The 26,413-nt window shown below is 39.8% G+C and overlaps 1 protein-coding gene across 2 annotated transcripts in view; it reads right to left on the reverse strand.

Moving 5' to 3' along the window:
* LOC118019506 (ankyrin-3-like) overlaps positions 1-26,413 on the reverse strand; it is a 331,391-nt gene that overhangs the window by 18,993 nt on the left and 285,985 nt on the right. The window contains exons 37-44 of one of the 2 annotated variants that reach the window (XM_035018759.1): positions 15,924-23,783; positions 15,223-15,297; positions 12,011-12,142; positions 10,989-11,132; positions 7,620-7,710; positions 5,289-5,664; positions 3,513-3,563; positions 1,476-1,562 (exon numbers count right to left, since the gene is read on the reverse strand). In XM_035018759.1, coding sequence (XP_034874650.1) covers positions 1,476-1,562; positions 3,513-3,563; positions 5,289-5,664; positions 7,620-7,710; positions 10,989-11,132; positions 12,011-12,142; positions 15,223-15,297; positions 15,924-23,783 — 8,816 coding nt within the window. Of the gene's footprint in view, positions 1-1,475; positions 1,563-3,512; positions 3,564-5,288; positions 5,665-7,619; positions 7,711-7,989; positions 8,299-10,988; positions 11,133-12,010; positions 12,143-15,222; positions 15,298-15,923; positions 23,784-26,413 lie in introns of both variants that reach the window. The other variant, XM_035018750.1, reaches the window with a different exon arrangement.

Consider the following 26,413-nt stretch of genomic DNA (forward strand, 5'->3'; position numbering starts at 1 on the left):
AAGATGATTTGTCTGGTGCGCTTTTTCTGGTCGTTTCACTTTAAAATATCATTTTTTGAAGACGTTGATTCTGGGAAGGGCAAAGCCTGACTGAGCAAAGAGTATAGTTTTAACTCCTTCAGAAAACCTGTATTAAGTATTTCTTTCCCCTAATCCCAGGGAATGTGTGGGAGGTGAGTGATTATGAAGATTTTATAAGCGGGGTGAATACTTGCAAATATGCTGGATACCAATTAGTAATTTGGCTTGCCTAGATGGAATTGTCAAAGAAGTGATTCATGCTTTTGTTTTGTTTTGTTTTTAATATATATAGCTATCTATTGATTGATTTGGGGATAGTTTAAGATTTAGACAAGGACTTACTTTCTTCTCTAATGCTTCCAGAGCCTGAGAAAACCTACACTAGAGCAGATTTGGCAGATTTTCTTCTCTTCTTTCATCTGATCTACGTGAAAAGTACAAGCAGCAGGAGTTTTAGATACCTAAGCCAACTTCTCTACTCTCTCATGGGTTTCCTGACACTTTGGAAAGGGATGATAAATCTGATAAATGGTTTTCAATAGATATTTCCCTTCCTTTCCTTCTTTCCTTCCAGAGCTGTCAACCGAGGAGCCTCAAGTTATTTGGACCACATGCAAAGGCCTGTGTGTTGAAAATGGCTTCCTGGTTTCTGCAGTCAGTTATTCTAACATCAGGAAATTTCTCTCTAAAGGCAGAGTCGAGTAATGAAGACAAGCAGCAGACTGTGGGAAGCGTTCTGCCCGACCTGACCAGGCATATACAGTCAGTGCTTCCATAGGCCTTTGGGGGGGAAATGAAGGTTTATTCATTGCTGTGCTGCAACAGGGGATGATACTTTTACATCCAGCAAAACAATGCCTCCTATGCTTACAAATACAGCCTGATTTTCTGTATGTTAGTCAAGTTAAAAGCCTTTTTCAGAAGGTTCTGCCTGATTTTGTTTTTGGCACATACATCCATGCCAGGCTATAACCAAATTCTCAGCTACTGATCGGCAACAAAGAACTGGTTTTTACTCAAGAGCAGTTCAGGCAGTAGGAATTTGAGACCGAGGAGAGAGCCTTTTCATTATTTCGTTGTCCTTCTCCATCTGACCTCACACCTCATGTGGCCTCTGACGTCTCCACTGACCGTTTCATTTGATACGAACTATTCTCTCACCAAGATAACATCTTTGTTCACATACAAGACTTTTTCAGGGAAGGCAGGATACAAATGCCAAGAATTCTCAGACAAAATTACAGCTGCGACGAGTCAGACACAGGCCTAGACTGAATACTCACTACCATACAACACGACCCTTTCCTCTTCGTGGTGGTTCTTACAAGCTTTCAGATGTGCGAAGAAGCATATACAGAGCCGCTTACTTATCAAGCATGCTGAATTCTCAAGGCCACAAGGAAGGACTTTCTAATCCCATAGCAATGCCCCATCACAATCCGGCTACAGGATACCTTTATAATCAAACGCCGGCGAATAACGCGGGTAGTGACTCTCCGTTCTTCCTCTGAGCTCGAATCACTCTCACTGTCTTTCAAGTCCTGATAAATGCATTTTTTAGGATAATTTTACCATCACATTTAAAATAAAAGACATTCTGAGAAAGGAAATCAAAAAAGAATTACTTTCACTTGCTGGTTTTCCCTGCTAAGGAACATCACGATATGTATTTGTGAGAATCTTAAAAAAAAATTTAAGTGGAAGAAAAAAATGAAATGACTCTGTATATGTATGTATTACGTGTGTATGTGTATTAATACATATATTTAATTACATTGATCTTTGTGTGCATATATATGGTAAAGATCAATGTAATTAAATAAAAATAATTATAAAAGAGACATTTTGGTATCAGAAACTACATGCTACTCATTATTAGTTTGAAGATAAATTTTCATTATTTAAAACTCGTTTTAAATCTCTATACATTTGACCTGAATGGCTATGCTTCATTTGATCTACAGAAAGAGGCATAGCATCTGATTTTTATGAAATTTTGGTCAGATTTGACAACTTTATCAAAACCTATTTTGAACTTTATAAAAAAGTAAAGAATTGACATCAGTAGAGTTTGCCACATGTATTTATATTGGGAGATTTTTAGCAGCATAATTGGCTCCTAACACACAATCGGTGCTCAGTAAGAGTTTATGCAAATGAATGAAGACATAATGTAAAACATGTAAAAACTTGGAGTCTTATTTTAAAGATCTGATATGAAACGAGGACAGAAAAAACATCTGACAGACAAGAAGACAGTATAGACAAGAATACAAGCAGTACACAAAATATTAATTTTTCGGCAATAAAGATGAGAAAAAGGGAAAAGAATGATTTTATCTCTAAATTTTAATGGTGGAATTCTGAAAATAGTTCTGGCATTTTATTTTCTAAGTTTGCTAGTTGCCCCAAATCTGAGAGTCCCGGAGATAGAAACTGCAGTTAATATCCATTGGAAAAATCAGTGGCAGTGTTGGTAAAAATAGGGGGAAAAAAGTAAAATTGTTACAGGAGGTACAAGTGTTAGCTTAAGTGATTGTCAAATGTTATCAATGGGGTGCCTGGGTGGCTCAGTCATTAAGCATCTGCCTTCATCTGGGATCAAGCCCCGCATCAGGGTCCCTGCTCAGTGGGAAGCCTGCTTCTCCCTCCCCCACTCCCCCTGCTTGTGTTCTTGCTCTCGCTATCTCTATCAAATAAATAAAATATTTTTTAAAAATGTGGCAGAAAGGTTTCTTTAAAAAATGTTGTCAGATAATAGACTATTTTTCACCCAAGGTACATTTAACAAATACTTTAAAATATAATAACCCTAACGTTTTAAGAAACTTCACCTGAACAAAATACCCTACTGAAGAGTATGGTGTCAAAAGGAAAGTTTTCAAGTTTATTCCTTGCAAAGATATTGGCTGCTAAATTCCCTCTTTTAAAATGTTTTAGAAAAGATTGTAAATTCAGAAAACTTACAATGATCCCAGTATTGTGAAAGGAGGCACTGAAACAGCTCAAAAAGGCAGAAAAAGAGGAATTCATATTGTGAAAGAAAAGAATTCCCAATCAGCATTCAGGGATCAACAGATTAGATGAGGCAAAAGCGAAAATTCAATCTGAATTATTCATACACAGAATTGTAAACTGGGGAAAGGTTTTCACTTGGGTAAATTGAAAAGCAGAACATATGTTAATGCAAACACTACCAAACCTAGACATCAATTGCGTTATAATCCTATCAAGAATCATCTGAGACTAGTCCCTTTCAGAAAGAAAAATGTCCATTTGGCCAATGTTTAGTTTCTACTTTCTGCCTCAAGTCTCTGCTAATTTGAAGGTGAAAGGTAGAAGATGGTAGTAGAATCTTGATCAGGATTCGTTTTAGAGAATTCTCTAGAATTGGCGAAGAGAGTAACTAGTAGACAGACAAACGGGATTGTTTCAGTATGGCTTGCCATGGGTCACTGCATGGAAAGAGGTGGAAAAGAGCAGAAGTTTACCTTGTAACAGCAAGCAGTCATCCGTGTAAGAGCCGCACCCGGACTTTTGACCTGATTTTTTAGGGGACAAAAAGGGGACTGTTTTCTGAGACCATACATCAGATGACTACTCTATTACAGTCTAGCCAAAAAAGACACATCCTGAACATCTTGGGATTTCTAGTGAGATCAGAAAGTCCCAGAAACTTTAACTCCATTAAGAACTTTTATGCTCATGAAAACTTTTTAGGCATTAGAGTAGGACCTGTAACCAATACCAAAAGCACGATCTCATAGCAATTTGAAAACACTAAGAGTAATTATGTTCCAGTACTGATGAACTCAGCTGAGCTTCCATTCAGGGTTAAGACTTTCATTTCAGACCCTCTTTTGCCTTCTCCCCGGTTCCCCAGTAGCCAATGTGTACACACCAAGTGCTTATTTATATTTAGATGATCATTTGATTTCAGAGCTTCTCTACGGATTTTTAATAGTAAACTTCCATAGTTAAGACATCACAATGTTACTGCTTCCTTCTGTATTTTGTGGACTCATTTTAAAAGGGAACATCCAAGGTCATACTGCTTAAATATGCTAAGAATTAACTGAAAGAAATCAATATTCACACCCCATTTGTCAGGAAGTGAAAGGAAGGCCTGAGAATTTTACTCCCTCTCACTTTCCCTCCTAACACACAGGAAAATGGTCAAAAGATAGCCTGCAGAAGGGAAAAGGAAAGGATATGATTAATTGATCAGCTGATCATTAGCTCCTCAGTGACTGGGAGTTTATTAATAAAGTTTTTGTAAACCATGACTTAATCATGGACTTGCTATTTTATAAAAGACTTGGGGGTTTTTTTGTTTTGTTTTTTTTTTTAATCCCAAACACTGCAGTAGGTCTTAAGCACCACTGGATGTTTTAGGGAAAACTGCAAGTGCTACGATTCCAAGATGTCCATGTCTCAGCCTACACCTACTGCATGGTTCAGGAAAAGATACGACTGAGAGAGCAAAAAGCAGTAAAAAAAACGTGTAGGAAATGGAACTAATTTTTATTTTCTTATATCCATCTATGAATTATAAATTTTAGTTCAAAATTTTTTAATATCTAAAAGTGGTAAACCTCAAAGAATGAAAAAAAAATCTATTAGATGGTAAACATGTTTTAAGTACAAAGTGCAAGCAAATAATTCTATGACAGTAAGCCTTTAAAATTATTGAAAACAAATATTAAGATAATTATCGACTTAGATGAACAAACCTCTAACTTCAAATTTCTAAATGTCAACCAACAGTCGTATATACCCACCTCATATCAGGCTTGGACACTGGGTTAATTTTTAAAACATGCTTTCAGACAACAGACCTTATAGGGTAGAACTCTTAGATGGGTCACACGCTATAAACTCTAAATTATGCAGAAGAACCAGGAAAAGTCAGAATAATTATCCTCCTTCCATAAGAAAGAAGACTGGGCTGGGAGTTAGGAAACCCAAATCCAAATCCTAGACAAAATTACCACTGGACCTTAAACATAACATCTCTGTAGTTCTTTTTTCTCCTGAAAAATGGCTGAAGAGATGCTTCTCCCTTTTTCCTACTCAGTGAATGAAAAATATAATCAAAGAGTATGTGTTTTACCTAGTGCTTTCTTCAGCCCCGCCATTAGTGTTAGCTCTGATAATTTGGAAATAGTAAAGAACCTTGGGCCCAGTGTTACAAGATTAATCAAAGGACGTGAAGCATCAGTACTCTTGGCTTAACTGACAGTGTATCAGATAACTGGACTGCATACCTTTTGCTCAGACCCACTGGACCCCTCTTCTTCGTGCAGGTTAAGCCTTGGCTTGCCATCTGCAGGAGTCCTACTCATCTTTTTCATACTGACAGGCACACAGGGTTTAGGCTCTTCAATTACAAACTTGTTGGTTTCTTCTAGAGCTTTCTGATAGGCTGCTAGTGATGATGCTGGTTCCTCCACACGACCAGATCCATGTATTTTTGGTTTCAGAGTTTCCTTAGCACTCTGTTTCCCTACATCATTTTGGGATTCTGGAAAGTAGGGTTTTGTCTTTGCCTCTGGAGTGATTTCTGCATGGCTCCCATTTGCTTCAAATTTCCCAGGTTCTCCTTTGAGATATGAGGTAATAGAATCTCGACACTGATCAGGGCTGCAAAAGAGAAAATGTGGAAATTTACAATGGTAATACATGGCTGAAAATGGGCTTTAGAAGCTCTAAATTTTAACAACCATGTTTTAAATCACTTTTATAGGCATAAAATAGAAAGGCATGAAAAACCTGCTGTGTGAGGGGCGATCATGGGTTTGGGGGTGAGGACCCAGGCTTCCCCCACACCCCAATTCCCAACCTGCCTAGTTTCTGTTTTGTTTTGTTTAATTGCACTGCTACAGCTACTTGGATTTGAGATTTTTAAAAGTCATCTTGAGAGGTTCATGGACATACCCAGAGTTCCAGACCCACCGATCTAAAAGAGGAGGAGGATACTGCAAAAGGCTTTCGCATTGCCCAGGGAAAAAACTGCTGGCTGAGAATCAAATGCATGCCTGTTTGGAGAGCTCTGGCAACCCCAAGCATCCCACATTTCAGTCTTTGGATGGGTTTCCAGTTGTGAATCCTGCCATCCTGACTTTGCTATAATCTAAATGTATCTATTTCCTGCTATGCAACTATAGATTACGTGACTATATTAGAACACAGACATCAAAATTAGTACTATTTGTTGTCTTTGCAACAGTCTGGTAGGCTGAACACAGAATTCTTTGGACTTACCATTCTTCTACAGGAATCTTCTAGACTCCTTTTTGCAAAATGTTATAAACTCCCTCTTTGGGAATTTTTATCGAGCAAGAAGCTTATCAGCAATGTGAAAATATTAAATATGGTTATGAAAGAAATTTAAGTTGGATGCAAAAAACCCTGAGGTTATCACTAGTTGCCACTGAAGTAAAATATATTTTAGTCTGATGTATGCATAAATAAAAATAATGCCAACTAGTACTAAGAGACTATTTGTACCAGTCATCCGGTAGCCCTTCTATAGGCTTTCTTTTCCAATCTGTAAACCTGCTTGAGGAAAGCAGCAGTATTCCAGTTTTTAAAGCTGATTAGACTGACATTCTTAGAGCTTAGAAATTCATCCAGAGTCACAAAGTGCAAACCTAATGCTGGTGGGATTTGAACCAATATCTGAAGGACACTAGATTCTCACCTTCCTAGAGTAAGTTCACTATAAAAAAGAACTAGATTCATGATTAGGGAATTATTTTGGTCGTAATCAAGTGTCCACCATGGCAATATTATTTGGAGTGAAGAATTACATATGCAATGTTGCAAATTACATAAAATGTTCATGTAGGAAAAAAGAAGGATATACAATGTTAAGTGTTTTCTTAGTACGGTAGGAGGACCGATAACTTTTCTTTTTGCTTCTCTGCATTTTCTACATTAAGACATTTAGAAAAATGTATGTAAAAGAAATCTTAAAAATCTCAAATTTTAGTGGCAGTTATTGCTAGATGATGGGGTTTTGACCTTTTACATCTGTGTTTTAAAGTTTGCATAATAAGCATATTATGTTTGAAGTCAGGAAACAATAGAAATGTTCATATTTGTAAAAGACATGGGGTTTTATTTATTACATTATTTTGAAAGTGCATTACTTATTGGCTTTGTGAAAAGAATAATGCAAGTAATAAACTAGAAAAGAGCAGTCTTCTAAAGTAAACATATACATCTTTGGCATGCATGTAAAACTGTTTGCATTTCACTTCAGGCTATCAGGAGTTGTTTTTTTGTTTTGTTTTATTTATTTATTTATTTTAGTAGGCTCCACACCCAGCATGGAGCCCAGCAGGGGGCTGGCTGTGATTTCTTGAACTCACAACCATGATTTCAAGAACTGAGCTGCGATCAAGAGTCGGATGTCATGTAACTTTCCCTCTCCGGATTAGCAGAATGAACCAACCTTTAAGGCAGGTATTATCCCCAAACTGGAATGGTGATTTAGAAAAAGAGTAATTGCTAAAAAGCAGGTATTTAAAACAAACAGTTAACTAACATGTAACCTGTGATTCGCTTTTCTATTTTCTGAAACGGAGCCATACCTGTCATCCAGCCGTTCTAGTAACCCACCAGTTATTCTTCGAGCTTGAGCAGAGGACTCTAGGTTTCCACTTGATGTCTCGTTCTGCCAACCTGAAATTGAAGACATTTCCAGTTCTGCTTGCTGAACACGTTTAAGAATAGCCTGTACTTTTTCTTCTGTCATCTCCTCAGACTCTACTCCTTCTTCAAGTTGAATGTCCTCAAATAGAGATTTGAGTTTTTCTTCCGTCATCTCCTCATCAGGACCAGATTTTCCTTTCTCTTGCTGCTCAGAGCTTACTCCTATTTTACTAGGCTGTTTGAATGGCTCTGCTGGTTTAACATCTTTTGGGACCCCAGCCATACTTCCGAGGTATTGAGGATACTCACTTAGACATACATTCTCCAACTGGCTCTCATCTACATCCACTGCATCAGGCATTTCTGTTAAAGGCATTGAGTCTTCAAGTTTGCTGTCTTCTAAGGAAGTGTCTTCTGCAGTTACAACTGGAGGTCCATCTGCTGAATTCTCTATGTTCCCCTGGGAAGGCACTAGCCCATCACTCAGTCTACTGGGGGTTCTAAGGGGAGACTCTATGCTAGAGATATCGCTAAAATAATCATCTTGCTGGAAAGGGGTGGGTGGTGTGTAGTGCAACCCTGTGGGAGTTTCCAGTTCCACTTGAAGGGAAGGATAACCTATGGAAGACAGTACATTCGGACTGACTGGAATGAATTAGAGTACAGCAAACAAAACACATGGAATGAATTAAATTATATCAGGTATGAAAATGTATGATGAGTTACAGAATAATGTTCATAAATTTATTGGTTTAGTTCAATTAAATGTAATACAATGAAATAAAAGACTAGTGCGCACTATAATAAAACAGAATACTAATTAAGATATAAATGATTTCTATCAATTTTGATAATTTCAATACAATAACTTAAATATACAGACTAATTCAATCCAATACAAAATTAGCTATCGTTATATAAGATACACTTATTCCATGGCCAAATTTGTTATCTTTCTACTTTTAGCATGCAAAATTCCATATTGTGGTGGACTGCATACAGCAAGCCACAAGAAACCAAATTTCATAAGTCACTTATAACTTATTTTAAGAGCTTTACATATGAGCAATGCTATCCAACTCTAATTCTCACTTTTATTCACTTGAAATTTACCGTGAAGGAAAATACATTTAATCTTTGGAAGGAAATTATTATTAGATTTTAGAGCAGTAGCACTGGGAAAAAAAATCTAAAAAGATGTTAGGAAAAGGATTTAAAAAGCAGATAAAGTAGAAAAGACTCCAAGGAAAATCTTCAGGTGTCATAATGTGACAGAGATGAAAGGGTTGTGGTGTATATGGAGGTCTTAGTGAACTTGGTGAGAGAGGTCCACTCAGAACCACAAATCAAATAAAGAGAAAAAAGAAATGATACACAACAGAGACAGGAAGAAAGCCATTTGCAAAGAGCTCTCTGAATATTCACGACAATACTGTGAAACACGGAGGTTTATTTATTCCCCAGCCTACTGAGAGGGGAAGTAGGAAACAATTCCCTTGTTTTAACCTTCACTGTGTGGACAAAGGGAATATTTTTCTCCTTCAGCAGAGAGAGAAGTCAACAATGGTCTGGTCATGGTGAGGAAAGGAGGTTTCATAAAAGTTCAACAAAGAGGAGAGACAGGAAAAAAAGGCAGCCAAGCACATTTTCTGAATCAATGGTTTACAAAATGAGAGCCTAATTTTCCCATCAGTCCGTGACAAATACCAACTTAGCTTTTGTTGTAAATTCAAACTGCTATAGGTAAGTATAGTCACCTATAAACCAGAATCTTGTTGAAAAGCTGGCTGAGATTAGCTGAGGTTTATAATCTGCATAAGTGAAATTTACTTCATACACACATTCCTAAATTTCCCTATGATTTTTTAAAATAAGAAACATAAAATATTAAGATGTAGCCACGAAAAATTCTTGTGAATTTATTTAATGATTTTAAAATGTTAAAAATAAATAAAGCTTTCAATTCTATTGACTATTTCCATTATTTTCTGGTTATCTTGCTTGTTCTTTCTTTTCTTTTTCCTTTTTTTTTTGTTTGTTTGTTAGGTATTTTCTTAAAAAATTTTTCCCCAAAAAGAATATTAAAAGATTCCATAAACTATAACTTGGCAATAATTCAGAATTTGATATAACAATGGTCTACCTTTAGTGCAAAAAGAGGCTGTCTCCCATTACATGGTCTTACATATAAGATGAGGCCTTGAAGAGAGCTTTTTTCCAAGGTTCTGTGGCATTTATAAGCTTAAAAAGAAACCACTTTTGACATTATTGCCCATTGTGTTATGTGGATAATAAAGTATGCTATAAATTTTCTGTTGACTTTAACTTTAGCAAGCAGAAACTTTTTAAGAATTTAACAACTTTGCTACATAATATATCTAGAACTAGAAGTTGTTAATTTTTGTTAGTCTAACTTTGCCAGTTTAAAAAAATGGGGGAAAAACACCATATTTTTCAAAACTGGGGATAGTAGAAAAATATCCCTAAGCTCTTCTTTCTACTTCCACACCATCATCATGTTTTACTCAAAATTCATTATAGGAATAAATTTCCATTTGTAAAGCAAGACAAGCACCTTGAAAAACATAGTAAAGTATTTGTTATACTTTTTGATACTTTGATTAAAAAAATGCCCCAATTTACATACTGAAGGAAAGATGATGATATTCTTATATAAATTAAGCTAATGTAAAAAAGGAATTACTATGTTATTAGTGACATCTGTGCTCACTGAATTAGAAATGACACTGACTTTTATATATGATAGATCAGGCAGGGTTTTTCCAAACAATAAATGGAAGCATATAAAGTTAAAATATGCCACATAAGTAAAACATGTTTTTGAGTGATGCATTAGATTTTTTCAGTACATGCTTAAATACTTGGCCCCCCCAAACAGGAATTCAAACAGGAATATGCCTAAACCTGACCCAGTACCTCGGTTGTTTGGTCTTATCAACATGTAAAGAAAAGAGTTCACTCGTTTTTTAGGTTAATGTGAAAATGACAAAAACAATGCATTCTCCAGGTATTAAATTTCCTTCCACTTGGTCATGTAAAATATTTGAAATGCCAATTCAGTTAACCTATGCTTTTATACCTCATTATTTGTATTTACTATAACAGAAATTTATCAAGTTTGTTCTATCAGAGTGTTTACCTGCAGACTCTAGTAGAGAAAATGCTGTGAAAATGAGAAATTAAGTCAAGCAAATCACAATTTAGTTGGTTTTAAGTGACTGCCTTGTCCTACACACTTTCAAATTTTATCAAATGATTAAATAAATATGAACACTAAATTCAATTACCATCAACAGGGTCATGGAAAACATTGTTCTCATCTGCAAAACTTCTGGTGCCTGAAATATTTCCATAATCAAATATTGGTCCTTCTAGGAGAGTCACTATATCTATTCGATTAATTTTTGTCAAGACCGAAGTTAAGGCATCAGCTGAAAAAGGAGAAAAAAGGGTTGAAAACCCGATTAAATTATTTTCTTCCAGTCATCCCAATATCCACACAAAAGCATGGCGTTCTCGACCCTCCTAGTGGTTTAGCTCCTTCTCACTGAGGCTCTGCCATATTACCATGCAGAGGGCTCAGAAAGCTCGGTGTTACAGGGACGTCATGTCAGGGTCTTAAGAATCACTTTGTGAAGCTATGTGTGGTGACAGCAACATTCATTCCACGGTACGATGCTGAGCAGATGGGCCTCAAAATAGCTAGACTCCTTTTAGTTACGAGGGGATCTATTAAAATTTTAAACATGTTCCTCTCCTTTTAGACTGTCAAAATAGATCACCCTCATATCTGATGCTTAGCATTTTAATGACTTACTAAGGTCAGGCTGACACAGGCAAACCCACAATAACTTATTTCACATTGCTGTAGTATAGCACCACTCCCCGCCCCCCCAAACCAAGCCGAACCTAAAAATACTGGAGAATTCTCTGCAGCACAGTTGAAGCTGAATAAAATGATTTGATCCTATCCTTCTTTCTTTTTCTCCCTGTGCTTCTAGCTCTGGCCACAGCAGTAGCCTCAGAGTGTTTCTGACTACTACCCCATGATTTAACAGCTAGAATTCGATTTTCATTTTTGATGGTCACGGAGAGAACGAAAGACAAAATGCAACAAATTCACCACTACCTGCTTTCTTAAGAAGCTTCCTAAAGACAGGTGTTTAGAATATTAGCGCTAAATTAAACAAGTATAACTGCAAAAGACTTGCTATTACTTTATGATTACTCTGGTCTATTAACAGTAGGCTTATCTAAAATACTGAATATATGCAGTTTTGAAAGTTAAAGTAATATAATGTCAGCATACTTGTAGCATTTTTTCCGTCTCTGGTAACCCATTTTTTTAATAACATGAAGCTTTGAGAAATTAAAGAATTTGGATTTTCCACACGTATTTGATTGATTTCATCCACTGAAAAATTCAGTTCCCTTGCCAGTTCTGTAGAAAAGAAAAAGAGTTACTAAGATTTCACATTCTACTTTTATCACATATGTTTCATAAACGTAATGCTCAACTGCCACACACACACGCACACACAAAGGAATTGTATAGTAAAACCCAGTCCAGCCTTGCGCATTAATCTTTACACGCTTGCTTTTACAGGGAAGTCGTGATCACACACAGACTGGACTTAACTCTCCTGAGATAACTGCTTAGTTACAATTAGATTCCCTCTTGAGAGATTCTTTTATAAAGATTCTTGATCTGTACGAAGAGGATGTTGCTGGATTCTTTTAATTTATTAAATTAAATTGAATTGAATTCAGCCAAATTATTCTTTGCACTTTGCTCAAGCCTCATATAAGATGGGCAGGGATACACACCCATAAATAGGGCACAAGAGATGCTGGTAATGTGCCTTCAGCAATTCACTTGGGAGGTTAAATGATGACTACAGTCCAGATTGCTGTCTGCGCTATGCTACCACTTGTCTAACAAATAAAAGGGAAATAGCTTTGCGTCCACCTAAATGTGTATACACGTATGCTCGTCCTTGTCAATCAGAGAGTGTTTTTGGGAAGATACGTGTGAGCATTAGCAGCTCCCTCTGGAAACAGGAGTCGAAGATGAGAAGGAGCCTGACTTTTCACTGTATATTTCCTGTACAGTTAAAAAAAAATCCTCAGGTATGTATTACTTTAAGTGATTCTAGAAATAAATGGGAAAAAAAAAAAATCCTCCTATGGAAAAGAAATTGGTCAAGATTCTACCCTGCTTAAATATTTCTAGCATTTGACGAAATGCATGCAGAGGCTCAAAAAACTCCAGATCCTTTGATCAAGCGATTTCACTTCTAGGAACTCTCGTGATGATACATTGGGTTGGGCACAATGATTTACACACATGAATATTTATCTCAGGCTTGTACTATTAAAAAACGGAAAACAATCCAAATGTTGAACAAAAGAAGAGTTAATTGAGTTAATGCAGACTTGTGAACTGTTTTGATCATGGCTTACAATTAGATATACATTGTATAGCGCAATGTTTATATAAATGAAACCAGATCTTCAAGAAGCAAAACTTAGCCTTAATACATGTAATACACAGACATTTCCCCCCATTCTATTCTATTAAAAACAAAACCAAAGTATGTATTGATTTCATGACTCAGGAGTGCACTGTGACCCAAAGTTAGAAAAACACCATTATAAAGTATGTATGCTAGATGTTATTTATCCATGAAAACCAAGATCATAGAATATGCAATTTTGTGGAAACTAGGTAATAACAAATAAAAAAGCAAAAAATTACATGGTGTATATAACATTTTAAAGCTTTTTATACAAAAATCAAAGTACATTAAGATGTTAACAGTGGTTCTGAGGGACAGGATTAAATTTTGCTCTTCTAATTGATAATTTTAATGACAATCTTCGCTGAGCAGATAGTAATTCAAATGACAAAGTTAAATTTCTTTTAAGATCTTCATCCCTTTGTGCTTTAAGAGACAATACTCCTTACCATCCAACACGCCCTTATGACCCAACTGTATCCTCTGTCTAGTGATCCAGTGAAGAGCAAAGACACGCTGTCGCTAAGAATTTTACAGTTTAATAGCTTTATGTCACATCTTCCCCCAAAATTTACTCTGACAGACTTAAGGACTGGATTTGTCTAAGGTAAATAATCTAATAGTATGGGCGTATAATACTGCAAACCCAACATTTGCTCCACTGTATTTTCAGATCACAATGTCTGATGTTAAAATATAATTATTATTAATTTTATGTTAGCAAATATTTATATATAACGAATTGCTATTAACTCTCAACAAGCTGCTTAGGATTACTCAGACCACCTGTCTTCTCAGAGTACCACTAGGCTCCTGGTTGTTAGCAGCATGCCTGAGAGCAGAGGCTGGGTGGAAGGAGACAGGAAGGTTTAATAAGTTGGGGGTGAGGGCAGGACTTAGGCCATTTAAAGAAAATGTAGCTGACCTTGTTTGCCATTATCTGGTTTCATATTCTCCCTTTTAATAGCAGAGATAATTCTTTCCCTGAGCATAGACTATCACGGAGGGTATACAAGATGACTTAGATATGACAATGGTTGACATTTATATTTTAAGCTACTGTGTTTTTTTGGCTGAGTATTAAAAACATACACTCAACGTCTAGAACTTAAAATTTCTCTGATTCATGAGAGGTAGGATTTTGGAGGCCCAGTTAACATCAAATCTACAAAGCAGAATTGTCCAAATGACACAGAATCTTATCTTCATCTGTAATGAAGTGAAATCAAGCTAAATATTCCTTTTCTACACACGGATCATAAACAGTTTCATTCATCTCACCAAACTCAATGACTTTTGTAAACTGAATGAGTTTCTGTACGTGTATCCTACTTAAAAAATTGTAATTGAAATGTTCAACTTCCTCATTCCCTTATTTTCTTGTTTATGTAGTTATTGAAAATGATCCTTGTTTTCCTCTAGCAAAGATGTAAGATTTCCTTTTAAATAAATCTTTGGGCATGAGAGTGAGTCTGCTTAAAGAAAAGTCTCAGGGAAATAAACACACAATCTGTGTATATCATAAAAACCGTGAAGATGACTCACGAGCGATTAACATTTGGGAAACACAGGCACGGGTTAATTGAACGGTTGCCCGAGAGAGCTGCTCTATGGGAATACACCATTTTAAAGTTTTGGATTACTTAAAAGTCATAGGCCTTAATTGTGCTTTCCTTGACCCCAGAAAATAAATTTACTACTAGGTAAAATGTTATCTTCTATTACCAGAAATGGCAGTGTGAAGAAAGTGCCTCCCTTTAAAGTAAAGTAAGATTTAAATTTCTATTCTTTAGTGTATGTGCATTGAAGAAAACTTTGAAAAACACAGGATGTAAGGTATTATCGACAATTATCTCTGGGTAGGTAGAATTGTGGATGGTAAAAATGTTTTGTTTTGTTTTCTACTTGTTGCTTGCTTCTGTTTTTTGTAACGAACCCCTTGTGAGTAAGACAAAGAAATCAAGACACTGTATTCGTTTCACTCAGGAGTGTGCGCACTTACCTGTCCAACTAAGTCCCAGGTGATCAGCTACTATTGCCATCCTGATATCTGTCCGTTCACATGGACTCTGTGGACCTACGATTTACAATTTCTTAATTAAAATAATCATCAAGAAAGACACGATACCGGAAAATTGTTTTTTAGCAGTACTCAGATTTTACAGAGACTAATGCTAACACTGTACACTTAAATGTGTCCTAGTCACCTACATGAACACTTGTCTTTTCACATGGCTCACTTGATTGTCACCTGCCCCGGCCAGATGTGAGACTACATGGATGCTTAATGTGATGGGATCAAACATGCTGACGAGCTAGCTACTGGACAACGGTTACAGAATCATTGTGTCGGTGAAAACACCATGATGGGATTTCAACGTCTGTGCTTTTACTTTGACAAAATCATTAGTACATTAGGGGAAAAAAAAAAAAAAAGCTGCTCATCTTGAATGACACCAAGATCTTCAGCATGCTTCCCTAGCTGCCTACGGTGTCGGTTGGTTAAAAGGGAGCGAGAAGAGTGTAGAGACAGCACACACAGATGACAATGACAGAATGAGAAACTACGGTTAAGTCACTGCACAGGCAATCACGACAGTTCATGCACTAGGCTCTACAAATCGGAGAGTGTTTACGAACTACGCTCGTTCTCCAGGATGTGAGCAAAGAGTGCTCGAGAGACCTGACTGCCTTCATCCTCACCAGTCCTCCTACTGCTCCTTTTCTCACTGCCGGCCTTTTCACTCTTTGATTTTAAAGGTGCTGCCTCTGTTTTCTTATCTCTAGCAGACTTCGTTGTAACTGAAGGCTGGCCACCCCGGGAAGTCTCGGACAACGACGTGTTTCTTGAGGTACTGTCCTCCTCATCGGACAACTCGGACTGCATCTTTTTGTCTTCTTCCGAGAGGCGGTCCACAAGCTTTAAGGTCTCACCACTAATTCCCTTAAAATATTCAATGGAATGTTTACATACTTCCTTAAGCTGACTCTTCCTAACTTTTACTGTGGCGGTGGGGGTGGTGGCGGTGGTGGCGGTGGGGGTGGTGGCGGTGGTGGCGGTGGGGGTGGTGGTGGTGGCGGTGGGGGTGGTGCTGGTGCTGGTGCTGGTGGTGCTGGTGACACAGGTGGATCTTACCTTTACTGGCAACTTGGATGGAAGCTGTTTGGCCTTGCCTTTCTCTGGCTGCCCTTGTTTTGGTGTGGCGCATGCTTTCCTAACTGCGTTATCCCTGTGTGTGTCTTTTACTGGAATTCTGGACTTTACGTCTACACATGAAGAGCCAATAAGGGTTTTGGTTTTCTCAGATTGACTGACCTGCTTCGTTTTACTCACTTTCATGTTTGGCATATGACTTGGTGGGCAGATATCTTTTGGTGAAGTGGCCTTTATGGGAAGTTTGGATTTTCGCCTAATCCCTATCGACTCCTTGGTCTTTTGCTGCTCTCCAAGAACTTTCTGCTTATCTCTGACACAGTGTCCTTGCAGTACCCCTGTCTTTTTTCCTGATGAGACTTTCACTGGTACTTTCTCTGTGGTACAAGTGGGTGCAGAATGTTCTGTCAGAACTACATTACTTGTAATGTTATCTGTCTGCATAGTGGAAGAATCCAAATTGTTGTTGTTATTAAAGTTATCTTTCTGGAAATCATGTTTCTCTTGGGGCCTAGTGCCCATGTGGCTATTGGCTGTATTTGCAATCATTGTTATAGTTTCATTCTCTAGTCCCTGACAACTGGTCATCACAGCTTCTAGCTTATCTGTCACTTCTCCAGAGCCTTCTTTCTTCATGGTCATGGTGGATGCAGAAATTCCCATTTTTATAGGCGTGCGCAACTTGGGGTCAACTTTAGAGGCGCTAGGGGCTGCTGCCGATTTCTCCAAGGAGCCACCACTGGCTGCACCTTCCTGACACTCTCCGCTGGTCGGGCTGCTGGGGTTAGCTTCGACTGGAGGTGCCTCTACATTTCTCTCTAGATTGGTTTCTACAGAGGTGTCCCCTGACTGTGGCTGTGGTGTGGCAGTGACCATACTTTTATCCCCTTCCCCCTGGTCCCCTGACTTCCCTTCAGAAGTATGCTCACCAATCTGGAAAAATTGGAGCCTCTCTTCAACAAAATCCCTCTTGCTCATGTCAATTGCACCACTGCGAGTCATCTCAAACATTTTCCCTTCATGAAATGGGAAGGGGTTAGGCTCACTAGTTGGGGTACTTTCATCAGTGGGCGTTCGGGCTGGCGTTGTATCAGGGGTTGTTGCTGGAGAGCGGTCTTCCACAGCCAGACCGAATGGCTTAGTCTCATCTTCCCGTGATTTACTGTCAAAAACTTCATCATCCCCTCGGTTGTTAGACCAAGGATCAAAATCTAGACCTTTGGTAGCTACTGTTTTGAAAGGAGTGGCAAATTCTTCATCTACTTTGTAACTGAAGTAAGTATCAGGAAACACTGATCTGTCAGGATGTCTGCCTTCTAGTGTGAAGAACTGGGCCCCCGATTTCTGATCAGTCTTATCAGGAGTCTTTTCAGATGAGGAACTTTTAGAAGGTGGCTTGTCTTCGTCTGGTCCCACCCTTCCTTCCTCCTCGATAACTTCAAGTTTACTTTGGCTAAAGGAGCGATCGGCCGGCTTCAGAATGCCCTCCATGTTCCAGACATCTTTCTTAATTTCCATGGTTTGACCTGGGAGTTTAGAATCGCTCTCTGTCAAGCCATCGTCTTCATCTTGCAGGTCGTAGCCATCCAGAGAGTCGATCTCCGTGGCATCAGTGTCATGAGAAAACTCAGCCGTGGTGGCAATGGAACATTCCGTGATGGACTGGTCATTGTTCCCATTCTGGGCAGTTTCGTTCTGAGGCGAATCGAGGCCAAGGCCAAATTCATGATCTTTTCCAGATCCATTAGTTTCCAATTCTTTCTGGTTGGAAGGCTTGTCAACAGGAGCTTTGGATTTTGTCATCTCCTTTTGTTCCTCTTCTACTTCCTTTAATTTGAAGGTATATTTTTTAACGGGGACCGGCTGATAGATGGATTCATCATCACTCGAATCACTGACGTCTGCCCCGGGGGGGACGGGTGAGGGCGGTTGCACTCGGATGACGGGTTCGGCCAGCTGGTACTTGTCATGCTCATCTTGCAGACTGACTTCAATCATGTCAACCTCTCTTTCGGGGCAATAATGATGCTTCTTATCCGGCTCCATCTGGTCTGCATCCAGTGGTGGAGGAGGGGGAAATTCAATATAGGCAACTCTATTACTTTTGGGTCTTTGGTTCGAGTCTTTGCTGACATCGGTAGGCGTTTCACGCTCAACGGTTGCTTCCTCCACTGTAGGCTGCTTTAGGGAGGCTGACTTGGCCAGCTCTTCCTCCTCAGACTCCTCGGAAACCTCGGGAATTGGGCTGGGTTTGCCTGGTATATAAGCTATGAGCGAGTCTGGTGTCTTAGACGTAAATTCGTAACTCACTTCCTCTGAACTGGGCGTTTCTGGGGTTAAAGGGCTTTTCCCAGAGCTGTCTAGAAAGGAAACTTGCTCTAGAGTGTCGTCTTCTGGACTACCTTGGGGAGAAGGAGGTTGCTTTTGCTGCCTAGTTGTATAAAAGGTCCCCCTGGTCTCTTGTACTGTCTTACACTCCTGACTTATGATCTTTTTTACACCTCCTTGTTGTATCTCCTTTTCATATTGCTTCCCCACCTGTACAAAACTGACATACACAGGTAAAGTTTTTATGTCTTTCCCTCCCTCTGTCTGGGCTAGCGGAGCAACTCTTTCCAATCCATCAAGGGGGCTGTGGTCGAACACATCGCTAGAAGGAGATTCCTTTCCTGGGCTAAACTCTAAGGAATCAGGAGATTTGGTGGGAGAGGTTTCGGTTTCATCGAGAGCAGGGCATAAGCCTACGTAACTCTGACGTTTGGAAACCTTGCTGATTTCTGAATAGGTAACTTTTTCATCTTCTATAGAATTAAAGTGCTGTGTCTCGACCGTCTCTTTACTCATACTGGACTGGGGTAACTTTTGTGATAGTTCATGTTGGGGGAATGTTGACTGCTCGCAAAAGCCGTCGGGGATATCAGAAGACAGCATTCTCCTTCCCTCCATGGCTCTGACCGGGATGTGCGACACGGCTGAGCTCTCACTCCTCCTCGAAGGCGGTTCCACAGGCCCACCCAGCCGTTCCCCTTCTTTCACAACATATTCCCTATATAAGACCTTTTTGGAGGGAGATTTTACAGTCATTTCCTTAATTTCTGAGAGAGAGCCATTCGTTAACAACTTGTGTTCTCTCTCAGTCACAGACATAAACTCATTCCTTTGATCAACAATCTTACTCTCAGGGTGACCAATGTGATTCTCTCTTACATCGTGAACGAGTACATGCGAAAGTTTTTCTTTCTGCAACTTATTGTTAGTGGCTCCAGAACTTTCCCATGTTCTAAAGACCTTTTTGTCCCATGGTCCCTTAGTTGCTAAATCTGAGGTTACGTGACATGCCAAGTCTTTAGCCTGTTGCTCAGAAAAATAGTCAGGCATTGCTTTACTTGACATTTCAGTCCTCTGTGTTTTCACATCCTCGGAGCCAGAACCATTTACAACAATCTCGTTGCTTTGGGCATGCTCATCCGTAGCCTTGAGGGCCATCAGATCGTTTTGCACAGATACACTTTCATCTGAGGGGTCTATGGCCTGCGGCTGCTTTTCTCTAGCAAACACTTGGTAGACGGGCAGCTTGCTCTCCTGCATTTTTTTAACTGGGATTCTCGACTGGCCCTCTGGCCTTCTGTCGTCTTGAGACACGTCCTTACTCTTTGCCTGTGCGCCTTGTTCAAATTTTAATCTAATGGAACTGAGTTTAGATTGTTTGAGCTGAAACCCAGATGGGGGCCCTTCTGGTGCCTTGCTCTGCGAAATGCTTTCTTGGACTTCCTCTGTGGGCTTGCTGTCCTCGGGCTGTGCGGACAGACCCTTCTTCTCTGGGCTGCTGGGCAGACTGGCTGCTTGCTTCTCATCGGCTGTGGGGAAGCCTTGTCCGTCATGGCCATGCTGCTTTGCCCTAACCCGCTCGTCACTGGATGCCAACAGTTCTGTCAGCAGTACCTTCTCAGGGCTGCTACTGGTAGAGCTCTGAGAAGAATATTCTTTGCCATTTCGAGGGCGTGGCTTCTTCTCTGGGGACTGCAGTTCATCATTTAGCTTTTCGGTTCTGTCACGAAAAAACTGTGACACTTCAGTCAGTTTTTCTTCAGCTTCCTTCACAGTCCTGTCCACCCTATCTTCATATATCAACTTCTCTCTACCTCTGTCTAATCTGTCCTCAGTAAAGCGCATCCACATGGCATGTTTTGGACTACTAACATCGCCAGAATAGTGCAACACTGTCACTTTATCAAAATGCTCATCTTTAGACACTTTACCTACACCATTTTCAGACACATCCTTATAGATTTTGGAGAGAATTTCTTTTTTGGGGGCAGTGACTACTTTTTCTCTGGACCGCTTATCAGACCCCTGTAACTCTGAGCTAGGGGGTCCTGCATGGTCTGTAACCGATTCCTCGGTATCAGAATGAGACACATCTAGCTTTTCTGACAGAAGCATTTTCTCAGCAAACCTGTAAGACTCCCCTCTTAGTTCTGACAACTCATCGTCATGGTATTCTATTGAGTGTTGACTCAAAAGCTTCAGTGTTTTGTAAGAGTCATCAGATATGAGTTGAGCAGAACTAGGGCGACTCTCTTCTTCTTGGGACACGGGAGTGTTTACTCTGGAAGACTCCAGATAAGAAGGCAATGACTCTTCGGCAGTAAGTTCTTCTTCTTCTTGCTGACCCTGTTCCTCTGGACAAGGAAAAGCATCGTGTTTTTCTGGCAGAAAATCTTTTAGGTTAATATCTCCCCGGGATAAGTCTTTCTGATATACATACATTTCCTTCTCTGGATGCTTTTTGGTTTCTCTAATAATGACTTCAGTGGGCTCAGCTTGGTTACCTTTTTCGATGTGGACTTCTATTATACGCTCCAGTTTGGGTTTCATTTGGTTGTCCTTCTCTGCATGCTGGGCTGTGGTTTCAGCAGCAGACTTGTGAACGTCTGGAGGCACTGCCGACTTGTGTTCAAACAGACCTGCCAGTTCTTTGGAAGGGTCCCGCCCGGACTGAAAGGCCTTCATGATGTCATGGACCGACATGGTTTCCTCGATTCTTTCCGAGGTACCTTCGCTGCCTGGTGGGGAATGATAGACCATTCTGGTGGTTGTGGTTATGTGGGTCTCTTCTTTAACACGCATGCCTTTGCTCAAAACTCGGCTGTGGTCGTCTTCTTCACCATTGGCTTTCATCTGAAATGCCTTAACTTTTTCCTTAATACTAGAGGTGGTGGGCTTTGGTTCCAGTTCTGTAAAAGTAGGTGATGGTTTGGGTGCCACGGACTCCTCCGGTTGGCCCGGGGGAGCATCTCCAGCTGAGGGCTCGTAGCTCCTGATAACATGCACCACTTCAGTTCTTGTCTCTGTGAGGACAGGAGGGATGGGGACTTCGTGAAAGAGTGGCTTAGGGCCCGTGCTCTCAGCGCTCTGTGGGGCGGAGGGCGTTTTTTCACTTCTTGTTTCAAAGCCACTGTCAGACAAGGGGCTTTTGTCCTGGTCATGTTGAGAAAAGTCATCTGGAGACTCTAAAATAGTATCTGTTCCGAAAAAGGAATCGGCCATTTTACACAACTCTTTCTCAGAGGTGGAAGGCCTCATGGAGGCTGGAGGCATTTTGAGTTTGTGTTCCTGCAAAGCGATCGCTGGCTTTAAAATCCTTTTCTGTCTCTCTTCACCATCCTTCTTTGCATCCTCAAACTTGTACTTTAAATTTGTCAACGAACTACTCCCAATATCGTTTGTTAAGTAATCAATAACTTTGGTCAAGTTATAATCCTTCTCGGAGGCGGCTTTTGCTTTCACTTGCACTCTCTCCGGCAGGGATGGAGGATGGCTCACCGCAGCTTGTTGTCTTGCTTCTCGTATTTCTTCCGAACTAAACTCTATCCAGTCGTCTTCGGGAGAGAGTCCTTTGTCACTCTTCGGTGATTTGGGTGGTCCTTTGTTATCTACACACACATCTTTCTTAAGGATTTCACTCACTTTCACTAAGTCTTCCTTTACTTTCTCAACGATTTTGAAAGGCTCTTCATCGTCAATCCTCCCTTCTTTTGGGAGCTCGGGTGGGAATGGTTTCTCCTCAGGCACGTCTGTCTGTAGTATTGCAGTCATCCGCATTAGGTCCTCTTTCATTTCGGCCACGTCTTTTAATATCTCCTGACTGGAAGATAAAGAAGATGGTGTAGACAGCTTAAGGGCAGAGGGTGCAAGGAACAAAGACGACTTAATTGGAGATGAAGTTCGATTGAAATGGGGCTGAGGACGTGTCTCCGTAGTCAATGTTTTAATGGGTGACAGCAAGGCTGCTGCTGATTTTGTAAGTGAACTAGAGTCTGGAAGTTTCTTTAATGCTGGTTCAGGCAAAACATTGACTACAGAGTATACTGGCACTGTTATTATTGATGAAGTTACAGATGAGGTAGTTGCAGATATTGACGACCCAAGGGATGTATAGAGTGCACTTGCGGAAGGAGTTCTTAGAGACTGAAAAGCTGATGGTGTCGAAGAAACGTATGACCTGAGTGGGGAAAATGGCATTGCTGTCGTGGTAGAAAACACTTTCTCAACTGTGTCAGTGGCGGCATTAACCACAGAGCTCACAGAGTTTGTAGCTGTAGAAATTTTTTCCTGTAACGTGGCAGTGGCTTTGCATCCGTTAATTAACGTTGAAGATGATGGATATTTCAGAGGGGAAATAGATCCGTTGACCAATGCAACCTCTGTGTGTCCGGGCATCTGTTTCACAGGCGATGAGAGAGAAGGGGTCATTGTGACTTTAGCCGATGAAATGACATCAACTGCTGATTTAGCTGGAGACACCACTGACTTTAGAGGCGAAGATATTAGCGGTGCTGCTGATGTAATAATTGACTTAAATGGCAAACTTGAGGAATACATATTAATGTTTGACTTGGGGGAGGCAGGGGGCGTCATAGTAATGGACGACCTCTCCAAAAGAGACCCTGCTGTCGTCACGGGAGAGGTGCGGGAGGGAAACGTAGCATTGGATGCCAGCCCTTTCAAAGGCGAGGCCTCTGGGACGGTGGGAGCTCTAGCCAGGGTACCAGAGGAAACTTGGATATTGTATGGAGATTGTGACACCACTGTTTTGATCGGTGAAGAAATTGTCCGAAAGGATCTAATTGGAGATGCCACATCGCTAATGGATTTAACTGAAGATGTAGTTGACGCGCCTAATGTGGATTTGATTGGAGAAGGAGTCGAAACAGACCATATTGATTTTAGCGGAGAAGCTGATGGCGTATTAGAGGACGAGCTTGATAAGGAAGTGAAGCCTGACTTGGCCGGCCCAGGCACTGTAATCGGAGCTGTTGTCCAGGACTGGTATGGTCTTGTAGAAAAGAATGGCTTGTATGAGTAAGTGGTGGGGAGGGATCTTGTTGCTCCTGCACTCCGTTCAACTGTTTCTTAAATTTTAAAATGAAATCAAACACAAAAATCAACAAAAATGGTTGAGAAACAGAGAGACCAGAGAAAAAAATTGGTCAGTAAACTTTGAAATATTACAAAAGCAAGTACAATTGTTTGCATGATTTAGAATGGAAGAGGCAAAAGGAACAATTAAAGTAAAAGAGGGGGAAAAAAATTCCACAGACATAACTGGTCCAAAGTTAAAAATAAACAAACAAACAAACAAAAAAACAGAGCAATGTGAAATGAAAGACAGAAAAAGCACATCGCAACCAAGGAGGCCAACAATGAGAAACAGAAAACATGAGGAAAGAATTAATGATGAGAAAAATAACCACAATGGAAAACCGTTCCCTTACTTCCTATTGACTTTCTTATGTGCTGGTTTCGAAATATCAGCAGCCATTCTGCTTTGCCTGTATAGGTACAAGTTCGTTTTGTGCAACCATGTTAACTTTCATTTTAGCAAGGTCTAACGTTCCCTCTCCTTGAGCCTTTCGGTGATACTGATTGCACCTACTTAGAACCGGATCGATGTGTGTCACTGTACATTAAATATCTAGAACTCTTTTCTAGAAAACTACTCAAGCCTATTTCATGCAGAATCCAAGGTAACTTTTAGGTGACAGGCAACTGATATGCAAACTGTGAAGCCACTGGATTTTAAATCTGTACCTTCCATGCACAATTCGGTTATGCTTCACACCCATAAAAAGCCAATAAGAGCAAGAAATTTTCTGAGTCAGAACTTTAAAAGAAAAAAAAAAACAAAGAAAAGGAATGTTTGCATTTATTTTTTCCATGCAGCATATTCCTTTTGGTGAGGAAAAAGAAAATGTAGTATGAAATGATTTAAAAATGCATGTGTACATACACACAAAGGGGAAAAAAAAGCAGAAAATATGGGTCATGGTTACCATAAGCAAGCAAAGCAACTGAAAACATTTTATCATGCGCAATAATATCATGGCAAACAAGCCAATGAAGTAATACAATTTTTAGGCCGTATTATGCACAATATATAAACTTTAAAAGTATTTCCACAAGAGCATTTCGAAAGAAGAGTACACTTTTTCCATGAGATGCAAAATCTTGGTACCTTTTGAGACTTTTGGAAAATATTTAATACTGCATATTAAAAACACATCTGCAACTAAATATATCCACATCTGGAGTTATCTTCATTATGGATAAAAGCACATCGTTTATTTTGGATATTGTTTTCACAATTGATTATACTTTCAAATCTCAAAAGGTATCATGGGAAAATCTAAAAAGCAGTCAGTCATATTTTTAACACCCCATATTGAAGTATCTGCAGTGGGATACAGTATATTATCCGTATACATTTTTATCCATGGCAAAGCTACCAATTCTGGTGCCTTCCCAGAATGGTCATGGGACTCATAGATACCCCAAACACCGGAGCAGCCATGAGGCAGACCTACCACTAGGAAAGATGGATTTAATACCAGCATTCATCTGGCAATGGGACAAGAAACACACGAATGAGGTAAGCACACTTGCCCGGGGAGAGCAAACACACACTTGGTCCTCTCTACTTCTGCAGCTCTAACAAACAAACTGAGCTGGTCACAGAGATTTGGAATGCCTGCCAAGGGCTAGCAGTCTATGTCAAAGTTGAGTACAGTTTCACTCCCAGAAAGCACTGGTGCAGAATAACAGTGACAAGCGAAGAGGAAATGAGAATCTGCTTCATCTTTTATGCTCCTCTTCATGCTGTGCCTGGGCCATTGCTATAATCCAGTCCTTGGATTAGCAGCTACTCCCACAAGGGTGAAGATTTTCATTCCTAGTGTACATTTAAATTCAGACATTCAGAACATGTCCTCTTCTAAGCTTACATATTATTCTAAAGAAATGTGGAAGAACTGAGGAAAAACTCATCCGTTTGTTAGCCCTTCCTAGTCATAATTCTCAATATTATATTGCTTAACTCTTTTGGAAACACCACAGTGCAAATGGAAGGTTTGGGTCACTTCAATTTAGTGACTTGGGCTCAGTCCAATATCTCAAGAGAATTTATTTTTATAACTACCAGAAACTGGCAAAGCATCTCTCCTTCACCACTGAAGGCTGGCTCCATCAAGCGAAGAAGTCCTCTGAACCACATGTATGGTTTTATACTTCTCGTGAAGCAGCCAATTTACTGATCGGTTACACATTTTATGCTTTAATGACACATACTCTGTGATGCCCTTCATAACAAAGAAAATTTCTGGGAGGTTCTGGATGTCAGGCACTGAACTACACCAGACTCTTTCTTTATTTGGGGGCAGTGTGGTTTGTGAGGACAGGGTACTGAAGGAAAAGCTGTATCACTTGGAGTTCTAACACCAATTAAGGGGCCACAGCATCTCCTTAGTTTCCTTATAGTCCCATCTTAGTCCTTTCCATTCCTCTGTTTACCACCATTATGCTCCCTTTCATAAAACTGAGAAAAGTACTCTCTTCCTTCTCTCAAAAGTCAAGGAAGATAAGCCACATAGTATACTATAACTGAAACTAACTAAAAAATAACAATACTTTCACAAGTGGGAAAAACTTAGTTGACTTAGCACAGACCTCACCTTAAGCTCATATATCCCCCCCCGCAAAT

This window comes from Mirounga leonina, unplaced genomic scaffold, assembly GCF_011800145.1.
Source record: "Mirounga leonina isolate KUSES-001 unplaced genomic scaffold, KU_Mleo_1.0 Mir_108, whole genome shotgun sequence".
In the NCBI taxonomy this organism is placed as follows: domain Eukaryota; kingdom Metazoa; phylum Chordata; class Mammalia; order Carnivora; family Phocidae; genus Mirounga; species Mirounga leonina.